Raw genomic sequence first — 20,119 nt, 5'->3', positions numbered from 1 at the left:
TCTTAAAGTTGATGGTAAAAACATAATATAAGAAGATTGTTTTCATGCTGTATAATATATTTTTGAATCTAGATTTTTTTTTCTTTAAAATTATGTGTTTTGTTACGATAATTAAGATGAATAATTTATATCAACTTAATAAACTAAATTGATAATTTTATTAATAAAAAACACTAATATTTTAAAATTTTAATTTCTATTATATTGAATTTTTAGTTTTTTTGGCTTACTTAGTTTTTTTGGTTGAGAAATTTCTGAAATTCAAGTGTTTGTTTACATACTGCCACTATACATGATTAATTCTGAATAGCATTGTTATTTTTCTGTTTTAATCAAAGTAATAAAGCGGTGTAAGCAAACCAAGTTGGCACTTGGTGTAGTTGTTTCTTTGTAATTGTAAAATTGCAGAAAAAACTAGATAACCCTATTCACCCCCCCTCTAGGGTTATTTCCAGCTTCTTACTTACATTCTTGGTAGCCACTTGGATAACAACAATTATACAAACTTCAACAAAATTATGTATACTTCCGTCAAAATTTACAACTTTACAATTTATCAGCTAGACATTTGACTTACTGTACTCCAGAATTTATTGATTAGCGAATGCACTTTTGCTTTCAACAATTGCAGCTCTACGTTGAGATTCAGATTGCATTTCTATCCATTCTGCATGCTTCTTCAGATCCCTGCAAAATTAACATAAATATCAATGAATGGATATTTATGCACAATTTAGCCAAATATTAAGTGTAGGTTATATGCTGAAAGAGTAACACACTTGCAACGTGGGACGCGACATTCTGAGTCCCTACAATTCTTCGAGTGTGCAGCTAGTCCCAACCATGCCTTCTTACAATACTGGCAGCCCCCACCAGCTTTAATAGTGCACTTACTGGCATGAGAGAACAATTTTTTAATTTTAATGCATTTTGGATAAGAGCAGGGCTGAGCTTTAGTTGGGCGACATTGAGATGCATGCAATAAAACTTGTAGAAATTCCTGCATCTGCATGACCAATTAATTACATGGTAAGTCAGCAAGTGTACATGTTATGACAAGGAAAAGGGGGGAAATAAAATTATAAAATCCACAAAAAAGGTAGGTTTGAACAAAAATCATTATTGCAAACTAGTCATAAAAAAATACATTATTGCAAACTAGGTGGGCATACCCATACAGGATCCTGCTTTAACTCTTGATTCTCTGACCGATGTTCTACTGTTGAACAAGTTTGACTCAACTTGTGTGTATGGAAATTAGCACCTCTCTTCTCATAGCATGCAGAGCAGACAGTGAACTCACGGCAAATCTCACATTTCCAGCTTTGTTGGAATACATTATTGTTAGAGCAAATGCTACATGGAACAGCAAGCAGATTATTTAGATGATGGTGGATCATCATTGAGGAATACTTGGCATGGCGGAGTGTGTCAAACTGAAAGTGATTCTTTTGGCAGAAACTCAAAAAGTTATGCCTAATCTCAAATAATTCATTATTAAGGATCATATCATTCTCCTTAGTATCAGAAGGGATATCATCCACGAGGACCTGAAAAAGGCACACAATTCAAAGATGTATATTATTTTGCATGAAAACACTAATGAATGAGAAAATCATATGAACCTAGCATCAAGTTTAGGCAATTACCTGACAAAGTTTATGCCTCTTGCCACTAAGTGAAATGTGCGAGTCAGCAGTATGGCATCTGAAATATTGATACAAAAGTAGATGAAATAAGCCCATTTTTTTGTTTCTTATCCCAACTGTCAAAACTACTTAACATTAAACAAAAAGAACTGTAGTGCAAACGTATGAAGAAACAGAAGATGAGAAAAAGAAAGAAAGAGAAGACACCAAGAGGTGCATAATCAAATTCAATTTGTGCTTTGTCCTTGCTTGAAATGGAATGATATAATCACTAAAGCGGGTGCCCAATTTTATACTTTTTCTCACAGAATCGGGGAATTTGAGGTAAAGTAAGTACCAAAGAAATTGGATAATGGTAAATTAATTGGAACTTAGAAGGGATAATATATATCCAATGAAGTATGGAAGTGTTTAGAGGATAAAGGAATAACTATGTGAGAAAATGCCACGTGAATGGAGGATTGGCACTTTGATACCGATTCAAAAGAACAACAAAGACGAACAAAATTGTGCAAGCAACAGAGAATTTGAAGTATGTCTCGCCAACAAAACTTCTAATTAGAGTAAGCAAAACCAGCACATGTATAACCAAAATTCAAGTCAAGGGAGTAAAGAGAGGAGAGAAAAAACAGTCCAAATACGTGCTTTTTAAGTTATCATTACCTTTCACACTCCTGAAATTTCTTGCATTCAGTGCAAAACCATCTCCTCCCAGACACTATCACTTCATGGCAGTGCATGCATGCATACTGAAGGTGAACTACGATGAAGTCTTCCTTGACAGGCAATATAGTTTGGCCCAGCTAATAGATATAGAGTGGAAAAAAGAAAATGAAGAAAGATCAATTAATAACAAAAACACATGAAGTATAAATGTAAATAACTTAAACTCTCACATATAAGAACATTGCAAAATTTTATTCAGTTATGTATAAAAGGATATATCCCATTCCATGAGCATGTTTCATCTGTGTAAATGTAGAGACACTAAAAGACAGAAATCCAAAGCTCGGTAGATTGTAGGTAAATAACATATTAGTCTGGGACTCACTAATAAAACATGTACTATAGAAGAAAATTTCACAGAACCAAATATATAGTAGAAGAAGTAGAATAATGATGACATTGGTAATTAAAATGCTATATTGAAATACTAAATGTGGGTATCTTTGTTTCAGTAACTAAGAAAGAAATTATAAACTGACATGAATCATATGCTATATACTTAAAATAAAACTGAGTGAATAAGTTTCCAATGAGTATGGAATTGTAAACTTTTATTTCAATACAGAAGATGTATAGAAACCATTAAATGAAATAGGGGTCTTTCACTTTGATGAACTAAGGTTTAAGTTAGTAACAGGGATAATTGGATGGTAAAAAATTAACACTTTGATTTTTACGGACCAACGGAAATACAAAGGGAGATTGCATTTCTTTTCTTGTTGAACAAAAAGGGAGGTTGCATTTAACCATTAAAATTACTTATCACACCTTTTCATAACCAGTTCAAAATCTAACACATATCAATTACTCATCACAAAATCTACCCTCCGAAAGGTATAAAAGGTGGGATAGGACGAAAGAGGGCAGGACACTGTATAAAACATGCGGAAGAATGGTTATGATATTCATGAAGAACAACTTATAGCTCTATGAATCCAAGAAGTTAACAACTTAATCCTTCAAAGTACTGCACTAATTCCCTTCATTATGAAAGCCTGAACTATGACTTCTCTAAGCCTTGCAAAACCAAATTACTATCGCGACTACATCTAATCTTAAAGAGTTATTCAGCATCTCATTAAATAACTAGCTCAAATTCCATGAGGGAGATTTTTCAAATAACATGCTGAAGCTATTTAAGCAGATTCAACTATGAAGAGCTACTTGAACAAATGGATCAAGTTGAAAGACAAGGAATACATACTTTCTGCATCACTAGAATGTCTTTGGCAGTGCCTTTTGAAGGATTTACATATCCCATGGCCTTTAAAGCTCTTTTTGTCACTTTCTTCAACTCCCTTTCATAGTCTCCTCCACTTTTTTGTTCAATGTTCCTGGCATGATCCATAGCAGCACCAGACCAACAGTTTCCATCAAAGTATGGCAAATGAGCAGTAGTTACCTTGAAGTCACATTTTTCACTAGGAACAAAGAAACGATCATATATGTTGCTTAAACCAACAACAATATTTTCATCAGCAGCCTTTCTTAGCATTGAATGATACCTACATATACTAAACAAACAATATAAATACTCAATGGTTACATTGCAGTGGTGATTTTCCAAAAAAAGCATAAAAACTATTTCCCATTAAACCCCGTCTAGTTTGGGTAGAGGTTGTTAGTGTGTGACCCATTAGGTCCAACATAGCCACTAACATAAATGGGCTCGGGCCCAACAAGGTAGAACAGCGACGCAAAAAGGTCAAGTGTCTGCTAGAACCACCACCAACATTTCCTTAATGTCATGATGATATAGCATTAAAGGTATTGGGCCTAATAATGGTTGTTAGCCCAAGATGAAGTTTGGAAGCCCACCTAAGAGGGAGAGGGCGCATGGTATTGTTAATGGGCTTGGATGGTCCAAGACATTACTAATTAATTTAATTAGTTAAATTAATTATCAAATATTTAAAATTTGAATTTTGAATTTGAAATTTGAATTTTGAAATTTGAATTTTGAATTTGAAATTTGAATTTTGAATTTTGAATTTTGAATTTTGAATTTTGAATTTGAATTTTGAAACTTGAAATTTGAATTTGAAATTTGAATTTGAATTTAAAATTTGAATTTGAATTTAAAATTTGAATTTGAATTTGAATTTAGAATTTAAATGTTTGAAAGTTTGAATTTAAATGTTTGAATTCGAATTTGAATTGGCTATGAAAAGTTGTTTCATAACAAAAAGATAACATGAGATCTTGTTGGAACAAATCCTTTGTATCAAGAGAAGATCTATGGAGATCTCCAAGGGCTAATTTGGGGCGCCATTTTGATGGGAGATGATTGTCATCTTGTCAAACCAATAAGCTCCAATCAGATTTGGTTGTTGAGAGAATCAGTGAGCTAGTTGGTTCAAACTTGAATATATATATATATATATATTGGTGGTCATATGATGACATTGGTTCAAATTACTAGATAAAGGCCTAGTCTTATGAGGATTCAAAGGGGAGGTTGTTGGGATTTTTGAATTGCAACAACTCCACCTATACTTTCATTATAAGTAAAGTAAAAATTCTGATTTGATACAATCTCCCTCTCTTGTGCGCCTATTGGTGATAAGGTTTTTCAAAAGAACCTAGCCAATTCTTCTATATACCATTCCCACTCTTGTGAAGTTTTTATGTTGGAGACTTCACTCTTCTAAACACATATACCTAGCCCCCTTCTTCACCTATAAAAAGCCTCTCTGTGGTGGTCAACACACTTGACGCGGGTGGTGTGGATCAACGTTAGAGGGTTTGAACCCTTCAAACCTAACACTGATCGTCTTGGAGTTTTGAATTCACAAACAAAGGTAACATCACATGCCATAAAGCATGATTCTTGATTGCATGTGTAATTCCGCATATGAAAAATTTTGTTTTTCCCTCTCACATGCTTCGGCCTTCAAGGCCATTTTACTTTCAGAGGTGAGGGCATTCTCTATACGCAGTCCTATCTTTGCATATTTACAAAGAAACTGTTCCAGGTTTGCCCACTTTTCCCAATGCAAGCATGCTATATATATATATATGCATTACATTAGCCATATCCCAAATAACGAAAGGGTATGTTATATAGAGTATTTTAATTTGCTTTTATATATATATATATATATATATATATATATAAAAGCAAATTAAAATACTCTATATAACATACCCTTTCGTTATTTGGGATATGGCTAATGTAATGCATACACAAGCACATAAAAATTCAACACACGTACATATGGAGAAAGATAGGCATACCAGTGCCGTAATTTATCATTCTTCGGAGTCTTTTGATTGCCAGGATGACGATATAGTAAATAATCTCCCCCTTTCGACGGAGGACAGGCCCATATGTAGCAAGTTGTGAAGCCTTGTTTCTTGCAAAAATCAAGGTATCCAATCTAATGATAGAAAAAGAAAAAGAAAAACGTAAATAGAACAAATAGAAGGATTAAGTGTTCATTTTTGTTGGTTTAATTGACATAGTAAATGAACCCAAGGTGAAATGTGGTCTAACAAAAACAAGGAGCAAGTAATTAGCAACAGGATTTATAAGCGACATACCAATAACTCATGGTAAACGAAGGTTCGAAGAGCTTCTCCACTCATAGCCGCTCTTTCAGGCCTAAAATACTTAATAGAATCAAGATATGAAATATATACACAACGCTGATTAGGGTAGCCACATTCTGAGCCAAACTCCTGGACATACATTCCAAAAAGGCATACATCCACTCCTTCAATCTGCTGAAACAAAAGAATAACCTGAAACAAAAGATGAGAGGTTTAGTTCTCCAGAAACAATTGGAAATACATTTAATCATCTATTAACCTCTGTACTTACTTTTGATCTATAAGGGAACTCAGTAGGATAACTTTCCTCCAAGAAGATGTCCTGAAACTCGTTCTTCACTTTCAATTGTTTGTCAACAGATAATACTACTCTAACAGTTAGATGTTCTGCTGCTAAAACCTGGCAAATTGGAGTAATACATGGCAAATCAGAAAATATATATTTTTATATATTTTTTTTTATAAAAGGATATAGGTAAAAGCAATTGATAAAGATCAATAACAATAACATCAGAAGAATAATATCTTGCATGTTTCTTAGTACTGGAGTTCTTATATGGAAGATTATTAGTTTACTATTACTTTCAATTTACTTTCTTGCATAAGAATAAGAAAACGTTAAAACATGTAAGTTTATGTGCATGCATGTTATTGCGGTAACATAGGTATTCAACCACTTCAATTGAACAGTATATATACTCCATCTTACCTCATCAAAATTTTCATTCCCTTCAACTTTTGCCCTATCTTCTCTCTCTTGCATGAGACGACTAAAAAGTCTTTTCTCAAGGTGCTCGCTGAGCATGGTGCTTGGCAAGTCCTTGGCACAAAAAATAGCAGTCTTTGGTATGGGTACATGCATTCCATTTTCAATTTCCTTTAAGCGGCATATAGGACATATGTACTCAGCTCCGCAATCCAACTCTCTTTTATTGTTAAAGAGTGCACATATTTGATGTTGCCATCTTTGGCATTTATCACATTGTACCCACTGTTTCCTTGCTAACAGTTATGCAAGTAGCGCGCAAGTATACGCGACAACAAGTAATATAGGGCGTATTTGAGACCCTAATATCGTTCCCACAAGGATCTTTGGCGTTTTTCAACTTGACTAAAATTTGCAATTGCTTAAACTGAATCTAATCTAAAAAGTGAGTAAAAATAAAAACAAAGAAATCACAAAACTAATTTCAAATACTACTGGTCAGTAACTTTATCTTTTTTTTAGGATTTTCAGAATTGATTTCTTGGGTTAAGTGAGAAAATAAAATAACAGAAAAAGAACGTAATTATCTGATGTAAAAGAATTTTTAGATAACCAAAACAACTTGTAAAATCAAAATGATGATTGAGAAATTAAAAATCAGAGGAACAAAGAAATGAGTTTGTGAAAATAGTTGAGAAATTAGGTTGAGCTTCGGTTTCCTTTCCCAACAACAATGAAATAAATGTTAATTACAGATTACTTAAAAATTAATTCCCAGTTAATGGATCACTTCTTGTTGATTTTAATCTCTTAAAATCATTTCATCCTCCACACTCATTTACATATCTCTGTGCTAAATGAAGCAAGGACTCATACATTACAAGTCCGAAATTACATGGTGGTTGTCCTCATCTCTGAGTGACAGCCCTTGAATGCTCTCACACTCAAGTCCATGTGCTTAACACATTTCCAAAATTAGTCACCTCTCAATGACTAATTCCTAACATTATATCTACCATCAGGCCTCAATGAAAGAATATTTAATTAAAATCACAGTATTAAACAACTGAGAATCAAAGTTTAACAAAAGTAATTAACAAGCATCCATTACTATGGTTCGGGTAACCTACACCCAAGCTTGAAAGGTTTAGCTCATACCCATAAGGGTTGAGCTACAAACAACAAATGAAATTAAAACGTACAGAAACTTAAAGTGTAGAAAACGTAAAACACAGCCTGAGTCCTATTCACCAGAATAGCCTCGATACTGTGCTGACAGGTTCTAATCCAAACAAAGTAGCATCTATTTACAGTACCAAAAAAATACAAAAATAAAAATAAAGAAAAATGGAGAAGAAGAGCTGTTATAGCAGAAGGTCCCTTGCTCCTTTTATATCAGCTCCACTGCATGCAATAGCTCGGAAACCCTTGGATCATCTTCCACGTGGCTCCTCTCAACCGTGCGATTTCTGTGCACAAATTGCTTCCACACTCCGAAAGTTGCTTCAGCCCCCACTCACAACAGATTCTAGCTCACCCACTCAGTTGAGGGTTTTGTTTGGCATTTTCGGTATAAAGAAAGAGTGGTTAGGGTTTGATTCTTCACTTAATGAACCGTGGGTGGGGTTAAAACTTGATGACTGAACCAAATTCACAACACGGTCTGACTTTGTGGTTCGATTTGTGGAAGGATTTCAAGTTAAATTGGTTTGAGGTGAGGGTTTGGCTGAGATGGGTTTGGTCGAATGGTGGGTGAGATGGGTTTCCTTTTCTCAGCTTTTGTTTCATGTTTCTGATTTTTTTTCTTTCTTCCAATTTCTTTCTTTGCTTTTCTTCACTTGGGATTGTCTGATTTGATTTGCTTGGCCCATTTCTTTTTCTCCCTTCTTTTGTTTTCTTCTTTTATTTCTTTTCTTTCTTTTTCACTTGCTTTTCTTTTCTTTCTGACTTCTCTGGTTTGAAGGTGGAAATAGGCCTGAAAAATAAAATTTTGCAGCCCATTAACACTTAATCAATAAATCTCAATTCAACATAAATTTGGGGTTTTTAATAACACAAAAAGTATTCTTTTCTTTCCATTTGCACATTAAACCATATGTTTCAAGTCTTATTTCATAGACTTATCACACCCCCAAACTTACATTGTTGCTTGTCCTCAAGTAACAAAGAAAATCAGCAAATGAACTTATCATAATAACCACCATCCATAACCAGAAAAATTCTATTACATCACTCATTGCTACTCAGAATCCATAACAGTTTAAAACACTTCCTAACAACAGTTCAATGTTCAACTTTTCAAAACTTTCAGTGAATCATATTAACACAAAGAGCAGAGAACAATATTGTGTACTTAGTTCAGCAATTAATCCATCACAAACTAGACAGCTTGGTGATCCTTTTATTCCATAAAAATACTCAGCAAACAGTGTGTGAAATTTATAACACCTCACAGTTTTAAATCAAGTAATTAAAATATTAAGTGAGCAATCAAGTGATGGATTAGTGAAAATCCTAAAGATTAGGCCAAAATACAAAGAAAGGGCAAAACGGTAATTAGCAAACACGCAACCCTAGGAAGATAAAAATTGAGTAGAAGGTCTCAGATGGTAAAAATAACCCTGGAAATGGGTTCAGAACGAAAAATTGAGTGGATAGGCAAGTTTCAGAAAAATCAGTGAATAGTAATTTTCGCGGGTAAAAATACCGCGTTACGATTGCACCGTAAAACGTGTCAGTTGAATTTTGAGCTCTAGGTTTCAAATATGAGTTACAAATGGTCTATTGAGTTAGGAAATGTGATTGTTGATAAAATTTGATGAAAGTAAGTCATTTTAGGGAAGCGTGCCAACGGCACGCGCAATAGCTTAAAACGGTGTTTTCTCCGAACGACCGGAAAACTCCGGATTCATCTGATCAAGTATAATTAAAGGGCAATGGTTAATGTTAAAAATTAGAGTTTCCAAATAAGTCTTGAATTTACGGACGTTTAGTGAAAGTTTAGACGCGTTTTAAATCGCGTGAGGTGGCGTGGGACCCACCCCACTTGAAAGTCACTTAAACACCTCATCCTATCACTATTCATCATCTTCCCACTCCTCTCTCTCTCTCTCTCCCTCCAGCCGCACAAACAGCCCCCTCCCCCTTCATTTTTGTGCAAATCTTTCTTTGATCACAACACACACAAAACTCAACCAAAATCAACAAACTTTGACTTGAATTCCATAGGAAATCACCTTCTAAAGCCATTGGTGGCCTTGTTTAACCTTGAAAGTGAGTGGATTTTGAGATCCTCCCCATTTTAGGCCGCGGTTTGCTTGGGAAAAAGAGTGACCGTGGTGTTTTCAAATGCTCCAATGAGGGAGTATTCTTAGGAGGAGTCATTTGCCTTGCTTTTGGGTGAGTTATTTCAACACTTCAATGGTTGATTTGTGATTTATGTTTATGAACCCTAAAGAGGGATTTTATGATGTGTTGTGTTAGAGAGCTCAAATGGAAAATGTCCATTAGATGATAATGCCTTAGAATGATGTATTAATGCTAGAAATGCAATAAAAATTTTAGGTGAAATGTGATGATTTTAACTTAGTGAATTTGAGATCATGATTTTGGGACTTTGGAATTTTGTGTTGAGGCATTGTTTGATGAATTGTGGTATGATTATATGATGATATAATGTGGTTGTGTGAGATGTGGAGTGAGTAAAAGTGAATGGAAATCCTAGAATTGTCATAGGTTGCAACTTGGCCTTTGAAGGGAAATTGTTGAATTGATGTTGTTGGAAATTGTTTGAGCGATGAATTATGTGTTGAGAAGGTAATTAGATGGGTTGTGTGGTGATTGGTAAGTGTTAGAATCAATGGAAAAATAATAAGTGGCTTAGTTGGCATAAAGAACCTAGAGTGAAATATTTCGCAAAACGATGCGTAAATGTCGTAAAACGGAAAAACGACGATTGAACTAGCCTCTGAGCAACCCAAGGATGGGTACTAAAATGAGAAAGAAAATTTAGAAAAATAAATCCCCAAATAACACATAGATGGCCGAACCTTCAAGGAGGAAGGGAGGATTTTGCGGTTTTCGCGTTCTGATGTAATTCGACGTGAAAATGATGAACCGGCACTTGAATTGGCCTCTTGACAACCTAATGAGGCGTAACAAAATGAGAAAGAAAATTTAGAAAAATAAATCTCAAATTAACACTAGTTAGGCCGAACCTTCAAGGAGGAAGTGGAGGATTTTGTGAATTTTGCGTTTTGATGCTATTTGACGCGTACTGATGGATGTACGTGATTGTATAGGTTGCTGTACGTTGACTTGAATCCCGAAACTTGAATCTGGGAGTTGCCCTTGGTCCTGGACCAAGTGGATTGAGGTATGTAATTGGTTCAATGCATGTGTAATTGTAAATTATCATGTATTGTTTGAATTATAAGAGATTGGGAATGTCCTCTGTGTAGGCATTTTGTTGTGTACCAAGTTGAGGGATAAGCTGCTGCGGAGCTTGTGAAAACAATACTTAAGGTAACCTCTTGGTACTGGGGCTTATTCCCCTTTTCTGTTCCACCTTGCCAGTTGATGGCAACGGTAGGAAGTGTGTATGAGTAGTATAGAACACATGAGCATGCATGCATTATTACAATGGGTACTTATGTACCGAGTCTCTGGCCAGTAGACAGTTTTTAGCCTTCGGGCAGTTTCGGACTTCCGCTGGATAGGTCTCCGAGAGGGAGTTCCAGTTGACCGTGAGTCATAGTGTGCGATCCAGATAGGAGCACACTAGGAATGTCTCAGGTGTTATGGATGGAATGGGTACCTTGGTGGTAGTGATCTGATCACACCTTGGATTATACCCGATGGAATGGGTACCGGGGTGGTAGTGATTTGATCACACCTTGGGTGGACCCGATGGAATGGGTACCAGGGTGGTAGTGATTTGATCACACCTCGGGTGGACCCATAGGCTTATATATGCCAGGGCGTGCGTGGTATTGGTAGCTACCATCCCACAGCGTCGTATTTTGTATTCTGATATTTCCCCAGTTCTCTAAATCCCTTGCTATATCCCGTTTTCAAAGTGGTTGTTTTATTCTATTGATATGCATCGAAGTGAACCATTGGGTGGAGTTTTCTCGAGAACCTCTTGGTTACTGAGATATATTCGTATATCTCACCCCGTCTCGGGGCATTTATTTCAGGAGGTAGCAGTGGAGCCGGAGCAGCGGGCAAGAGGCCCGCAGAGTGAGCAGTGGAGTGCTTCACATTTTGCATTTTGTTGGCCGTGTGGTCTAGGCTAGACTTAGGGCATGAACATCTCATATGTATGTGGTATGAGCTTCATTAGCATATTTGCTCATGCCATTTTGCCTAAGTCTAGTAGTTATGTATTTGGTTATGTTGTCATTTGTATTTAAGTTGTAATATTGGAAGAATGTAAGTTAAAGTTTAAGTTTCAAGTTGTAAGTTGTAAAGCAATATTGTAATCATATTTGATGCATGTCTATTTATGATGGAAGGGCCTTAGGCCTATTTTAGGGTATGATTACATGTATGATGAAAATATGCATGAAAAAGGTGTTAGTGATTGCAACTACTTAAGGATGATTAATGTGAACTATATGCCTAATAACTATAAACTGGATTGGGTTGTAAGTGCCCCAAGGCGTTGTTGGTCCTTGTGTGTGTCACCCATTGGATTATTACTGTATTATCATGTGATTATTAGGTACATTTGAGGCTTAAATGATCTTTTACAAATTTGGGATTATTGGAAAAACAAAGGAAACTCTGGCGAATTTTTTGTAGAATTGGCAGATTTTAGGCGAACTTCGGGAGAGCATATCTCCCTCCATAGAGGTCCAATAGGGACGTGCCATACGCCATTTTGAAGGTTGAGATGTCCTCTACCTTGTGTCAAAATTTGGGAAAAATCAGGGTTGGTCTTCGACCTGAAAAAAATGGAGAAACGCGGACTGCTCATGTGCCACTGCATCTGAGACAGTTCTGGACCTGACTTGGGAAATTAATTCCTGCTTCGTTTCTCAGTCAAATTAAGCGTGTGATATATCAAAATGAAGTTTGAGATGTCTAGTTTGTAGGATAAAAATTTTAGAGCAAATGGATGAGTGGATTGAGTTCAGTAATTCGAGTAATGTGAGTGGTTTGGAGCTGTTTTTGGGGTTGGTTGGCTATTTGCTTATCCAACTTCAAACGTCGATAACCGGAGCAAATGAGCTCCGAATTGAGCGTGTGATAGCTTGTTGAAAAGGAAATTAAGTAAGACAAAGATATAATCTGAAAAGGAGGTATGGTTGTGAGCGGTGTGTTCGCAGAAAATTGATGAGTGAACCATATTCAAGTAAGTAAAAACGTAAATGTTGTAATTGGCCAAGTGGGTTCATGGGAACCCCTTAGTAACTAATAATAAGTAAAGTAAGCTATAAAAATAGTTTAAATAAGTCTTCTGCAAGAGTTTACGGTTACGGTCACAGCTTTTAATTATTACGCTTTTTATGTTTTAAATGCTCGCGTAATAATCGGAAAAAGTTTATTCGCATTTTTATAAATGAATTGCTGTGATTGTAACTGCGCTTAATATCATAATTAATGTTAACAATACCGGTGTACAACGGGCTGTTACAAAATTCAAATGCATGGGTGCCTTACTGACTGTTGAATAATGACAAAAGAGATCTTTGAAAATTCGTTTCTTAACACAGCATGCAGAATTTTTCAAAAGGCAACAGAGATGGCAACTTTTCACAGTCTCACTTAATCACAGAAATATTCAATCAATGCTCAAGGGTCCTGTTTCTCTCAATCTTACCCTGGGAAAAGATATAACATAGGCTTGCTAAGATGCTCTTGTCTCCTAAATGGCACACAGACGTAAACTTAATCAAAGGGACTTGAATTGGTTGTAACTTGGCTAAGGTGAGGGTAGACTATTTGTGGGGAATTGGCTAACTTGATTACAATGGAAAAGAAACACAATCTTGAAGCTTAATCAATCAATTCAGTGGCTGCTATTTTGACTGCTATTTTCCTTTTTTTGACAACTTTTTCAAGGGCAAAAACCTTTTTACATCAATTTTCTCTTAAACCCTCCAAGTATTGCCCCAAATATTTTTCTCTTTTTTTTTTCTTTTTATCTTATGAGACCAACTTTTCATTTATTAGCAGTTCTTGCTTTCACTTCTTATTACAGCCAACAATACCTTGCTTCTTTTTCCAATTCCATCATAACTAAGAGGTGTGGTAGATTGTGGGATAGGGTAAGATGTGGGTATGAGAAGAAAAAGGTTAAAGGCTCAACATGGGGTTTTCAATGGATGATGATTTAAGGATGGCTTTTTGGTTTGGAAGTGGTTTAAACAACAACAAAAAAATATGCCCTCGTCATTTTAAACTTAAGCCAGTGTTACACTTCATCAACTGAGCATCAGAACAAGTTATGCCTCACTACCCCAGTGTAAACCTCTCAACAAAAATTATTTAGGTGTGTAGGCTCAATATTTAACAGTGTTGGTCAAGTCACCATCTCACATGCCTATTGTTAAAACTCACACTTTGCATTAATCAATTAATCTCTCACTGCCATTACCCTTCAGTCATTAATACACTCATGTCACTCTCCATTTACACCACTGCCCTGAGTTCCTTTCTTTCTTCAAAATTTCCAGCTACCTACTTGTGACCCAGATCACTCACTACTAAACACCATACATCCCTCAATTCACCCTCATACTCAAACTTCAAGTCTGCAAAACAGCAAACAACAAAGACAAAAACTAACAACATGGCAAATAATAAACTCAACAAAACAGCAAAAATCACAACTATTCACCAGGCATCTAAACAGCAAATTTAAAACAAGCAGAATTCATGAATTCACTCCCTCAAACTCAGAGGAAACAGTGTCCTCACTGTTGCAGAAACAGGCTACCAAGAAAAATTAACAAAATTAGGAACAAGTAACTTGGGGCCAGAAGAGGTTCTAGCCCTATTCAGCAGTCTTCCTTTTTTCCTTGATGTAGATGGAGTGGATCCCTTTTTGCAACTTAAGGTACCAGTGTTGCATATGGAAGAGGAGCACTTGATTGCTGAGCTTGTGGTTCTAATTTTGCTTCAAAATCAAGAAGCTCTCCATTTGAAAGGTGTTGTCCAATTTCCCCCAAACTCAGATTTCACTCATTGCAGTATGTATCAGCTGACTCACTCACTTGGCACCTGTAAAACCATATCAATGTATTAAATTTTCAGTTAAACTCAATTCTTTTTTTTTTTAAAGCTATTTTGCGTACTATTTAAACTAATTTTTTTTTAGACAACATGCAGCAAACATGCAAATAAAGAAGTCACCTAAAACACACAACAACAACAAAAATCTAAAAATAAATAAATCTAACATGCTTAGTTTATAGTCTTTAGCTAAACTTTTTGCTTCATTTTCCTGATCAGTTTGAATCAGGCTCTCTTGGGAAAATAGGCACCTTCTCCTACCATCTCCCCAATAGTGTTTGACGTCTTTTTCATCAAGCTTGATTTTTCCACCTTCTTGCTCAACCAAAATTTCCATAGCTTCATGCAAAAATACTTTATAAACCTGAGGATTTTAGCTTTCCCATAATGAAAATGGCTTGCTTGATCTCCAGAGAAGTAGGAAGAGCCTCTAGGTTCTCAAGGCCACGATCAATGGTAGGAAAACCACCCCAAATAGGGAATTCCTCAACACTTTCATCACTTTCCACAAAAAAATTTCTCAAAATAGGCCTCAACACATTCTTCAATTTGAACGGGATCATCCATCCAGGTGCTATGCTCATCTTTAATAGTGAGAATCTTGTTCCTACGGTGCTCTGCCATTGCTATTGAGTGGAAATACCTGGTGTTTTTATCACCAATTTCCAACCAGTTGCACTTAGCACGCTGGAACCTCGTACTTCTTCCCGAATGAGAATCACTTCAAGATCCTTCCAAAGAGACTTCTGCAAACGTTCCAAACCCTCATCTGCGTGAATAGAAAGACGAAGGTCAATCCCTCTCAATCTAGCTTGGAGCTTGTTTTTCTGTCTGTGGGTGGCTTTAAAGGTATGTTCATGCCAATGGGAGGCATCAGCTTGGAACTGCTCCGAACTTAAAAACCAGTTGTGGTCATTACTCCAACAATTACTCACAATGCTACCAAACTCTCATCAGAGAGTCGAGCAGCCAGGAATTTCAAGTTCCTAGTTCCATGAAAGCGAGCTCTGGGACCTTCATTAACCACAAGAACTGGTCTGTGATCAGAGCTATAATATGGGAGATTTAAAATAGAATGATCTGGCCATTGTATGCTCCAAGCCTCAGTTACACAAGCATGGTCCAATCATTCCTGTATCCCAGCCTTTTTCCACTTGAAAGAAGGGCTTTTGCACCCCAAATCTTGAAGATTACAGGAGGAAAGGCAATCCCTAAACTCCTGAAACGCTCCCCAACAAAAGGCTTTTCCCCCTAGTTTCTCATTAAGAGCCAGAAGGGAGTTGAAATCACCCATAACGTACTATCCACAAGGAAGAACCATTGACGCCCAAGTCCAAGAGTTCTTGCCATAAGATACGTATTTCATATCTACGCGGGCTGGCATAAACAACAGTGATAAATTCCACTCTGGATTGGTTATTGTAGTTGATTTTAGCATGGATGAATTCATCGTGGGATTTTAGAATTTGAAATGAAAAATCCACCTCAACTCAGCGATCAACCAAATACCCCCAGAAAATTCACCTTATTGAATCCAAATTTAGAGATAAGCCTATACGCTTTATCCCCACTAATTTTTGTCTCCAAAATAGCCAAAAAGGCTGATATTAAAACTTAATTTAAGGTCACGAATAAGTGCCAAGTTGATCATGGAAAACCTGACAAAAAAAGGGAAGGCTACATTAAGTTTTGATCCAGTATGATATTTTCCTGAGAATTGTCCATGTCAACTTTGCAAGAACTATGGTTAACAGGGGCATTAGCAGTAATCCTTCCTTCACCTGGTTTTCATCCTCCATGAGACTATATTGGTCTTGCTTATGACCGTATCTACCACAAGAAAAACAAATCATATGCAAACCCTCATAACCAATTTGAAACACCTCTTCCCCAAGTTTGAAGGAAGGGACCAAGCTCAATACAAATCCTAGCAAACCTGGATTTATCAATTACTTCACCATTCCCTTCTTCGTTCCTCCTAACATACCTCTTATCCACTTTCAGCATTCTCCCTAGGAGGTTTCCAATCCGCCACAGATGATAAGACGAATAGAACTCCATGGGAAGTCCTCCAATGTGAGTCCATACAACGAGCTTCTTAGTAGAATCACTGCAAGGATTGAAGAGTGGCCTCCATCTTTGCACTACCAAATAATGGTAAAAAATAATCCACAGTCCTTCTTAAAGGACGTGACTGTAGTCTCTATCATCCGAAAACTTAATTAGGAGGATATGGCCATTGTCCAGAATAAATTGCTCATAATTAAGTGCCAACCTAGCTCCAATTATTATGCGGCCGTGCCATGAGACGTAAGTGATTAAAGAATAAAGCAAGGGTAAGTGATAAAATATCAAACAATGAGAGGATTTTTGAATTTTCCCATACAACAATTAAAAAAAACAAAAAAAAACAAAAACTTGATGTGAGAAATAATATCAAACTCAACAAGCTAATGGGGGTATAACATTATTGCAAATAAGCGGTGTTATGTTCAACATCCACTAGAATTTGTTGCCCAAGAAAGAAGTTTTAATGCCTCGTTGTAGAAAAAAATTAGAATTGAGATGATCATATATATAATAATAGGATAATCATCTCAATTCTAATTATTTTTTTCTACAACGAGGCATTAAATTAGGATTAGATAATGTATAATATTTTACACTTTTGCGATGTAATTAGGATTAGATATGTATCAAAAGAAAATTAGGATTAGATAATGTAAAGTTCTTAATTTTTTTGAAATGTTAATATATTTGTTAATGGATGCTTTATTTCTATTATTTATTTTTAAATATTTATTTTTAATTTTTTAAAAAATAAATAAATAGAGGAAATTAAAATAAAAAATTAAATTATTAAGACAATATTAGCTTTTCCTTGAATAACTATAAACATGTATAAAAATAGGGAAATCATTCTCTTATTTTATATGAAAAAGTTATCTCATGTTCTTCTTATATCGAAAATTGTGCCACCATTTTTTTTAATGGATGTGAATCCTACCACATTATGTGTCTATAGTAGAAAATATCTATTTCTAATAATATAAGAAAATAGAATCCCACAAAAAAAATGTATTCAAATACAACAAACGACAAATATAAAATACACATATAAATGACAAATATAAAAGACACATGCAAATGATGTTGAACAAAACATCCTTTATTTCCACTGCTCTACCCCATTAGTTTGTTTAGTTTTTTACATTGTTCCCAATATCAAGTTTTTTTATTTGTTTGAAAAAGTTCAAAAATTTCCTTGTGGTTTAATTTTTTATTATAGTTACTCCCTTCCTTGTGTTTTCTTAATCACTTACCTCTTTATGTTTTTTTTATTATTTATAAGCGAGAAATGGATAGATTAACCCAATTTTTAATGGTGTTAATAGTGGTTTGAATAGAAAAAACTACATGGGAGATAAGTGGTAGAAAAAAAAGTATAGGGGTAAATGATTATGAAACAAATCGTATGGGAGTTTTTAAACTTTTACCTAAAGTAAAAGATTGTCATGTAATTAAAAATTGGTGGGAACTATTTACTTGGGGGGGGGATTGGTGGGAACTCTAGAGAGATTAATGAAGAGACTCAGTCTACCAAAAATAAAAATGAAGAGACTCAAACCCAGTATCAAATTAATTGAGCTCGTTAAAGTTTCAGATACCGGTTGTTTTGAAACTTCTAGTTAACTATCAACTTATAACTATTTTTGGTTGTTAGTTGTTTGATGACTCTCTTATTTTAATATTTATGAATTAATATGTTAAATTTATTATCGGATTCTTTGTGTTATATATCAGCTTTTTTATGTAAGACAATGAAAGGACAGAGGTTGCTAATATTTTTTTGGGTTGATGACAATTTTGTAACATAAAAGCTATTTTTTTCCCGTATTTATACTATTTAAACCATCAAGCATACGATAATTTTTTTATGTTGTGTTATTATTTTATTTTAACAAATCGAAAGGATTTGTGGTGGCCAACCACAAACACTAACATTTTTAAATTTCAATATATACCAACCACTAACATTTCGTATAAACTAAGCCAACCGACAAAAATGATGACGCACACGTTTTGTTTTAGTATTGTTTTGTTTTTTAATATTATTTCATGATTTATCGATTACTTGATTAATCAAATTTAAATTGGGTAGGATTATAAAGATGATAAAACTCTTTGAGACCATTTGATGGTTATCCATCTATTGTCCATTATTTTATAAACCAACAGAATATTATAAGCTTATCTTGTGACTCATTTTACCTTATTCGCATAGGGATAACTTTTTTAAGGAGGAATTTGGGTTAAGAATGAATAATCTTTTAAGTTTTTAACACATTTACATACAAAAATTGGATTCAAAATCATTGAACAACCTGAAACAACTTCGTACCGATTAATCCGTGCTTAATGGAAAATGACCATGCATTTATATGATTTTCACGGTAATTTACACAATTCACGTACAATTCTTTTTGGTAGAATTTATGTTTGATTATATTTCTTATTTGAATTGATATGAAGTTGCGCATCAGTTTATAATTTGCTTAAAGGAGGCCAGATATTAAATAATTCTTAATGTTTGTACTAAAAAAATTAGGGTGAAATATTTGTCCTTTTAAAGGATATAATGTTTAGTCATTTTAAATCATAACTGTTGATTTTCGTCAATTAACGGTTATAATTTATAGGATCAAACTTATCAATTAATTAATAATAAGTTTAACCTAATAAATTTGACCCAATAAATTATAACCGTTGATCGACAAAATCAACGATTAGAATATAATAACACAATATTATATCCCTTAAAAGAATAAATATTTTTAGGAAAAAATTATCATCAAACACATAGATTAAGTGAAGGGGGTTATTTATTTCATCTTAATCAATGAATCTTGATTTCGAGTTTTGTAATCTTACCTGACTCAAAATTAATTAGTCTGGTAATTAATGAATTGGTGGAGAAATAAAATAAAATAAAAAGTTTTATTGATGTTATATAATACCTTTTCATATCCATTTTATTGTTGGAATTTTTTTTAAGTTAGTTAACCGAAATTTGAGGTTTCATATCATAAATGAATGAGAAAGTCTGATATAATTATAATGACATTTATTACAACTTTTAAATCTGATATTTTATATAAAACACTGTTCATTATAATTGAATAGTCCTCTTTTATAATGATTATTGAAGAAGAGTCAAGCATCAACCACCTCTTTGTAAATTACT

The 20,119-nt window shown here is 34.7% G+C and overlaps 1 protein-coding gene across 1 annotated transcript; it reads right to left on the bottom strand.

The window, feature by feature from the left end:
• Positions 1-590: 590 nt before the first annotated feature.
• Positions 591-15,458, bottom strand: LOC133296626 (histone acetyltransferase HAC1-like). The gene is made up of 14 exons (XM_061495651.1): positions 15,239-15,458; positions 14,324-14,393; positions 7,885-7,936; positions 7,745-7,805; positions 6,637-6,929; positions 6,199-6,327; positions 5,919-6,119; positions 5,613-5,755; positions 3,580-3,880; positions 2,313-2,452; positions 1,650-1,707; positions 1,179-1,550; positions 780-1,006; positions 591-687 (listed from the first exon to the last, which is right to left on the bottom strand). Exons 1-14 carry the CDS (start codon positions 15,456-15,458, stop codon positions 591-593), a joined length of 2,364 nt encoding a protein of 787 aa, XP_061351635.1.
• Positions 15,459-20,119: the final 4,661 nt, after the last annotated feature.

Source organism: Gastrolobium bilobum, unplaced genomic scaffold, assembly GCF_033153095.1.
Source record: "Gastrolobium bilobum isolate Gb01-03AN ecotype WA unplaced genomic scaffold, APGP_CSIRO_Gbil_v1 utg4965, whole genome shotgun sequence".
NCBI classification, from domain to species: Eukaryota; Viridiplantae; Streptophyta; class Magnoliopsida; order Fabales; family Fabaceae; genus Gastrolobium; species Gastrolobium bilobum.
The sequence above is the reverse complement of the archived record's forward strand: the minus strand, read 5'-3'. Positions and strand labels throughout refer to the sequence as shown.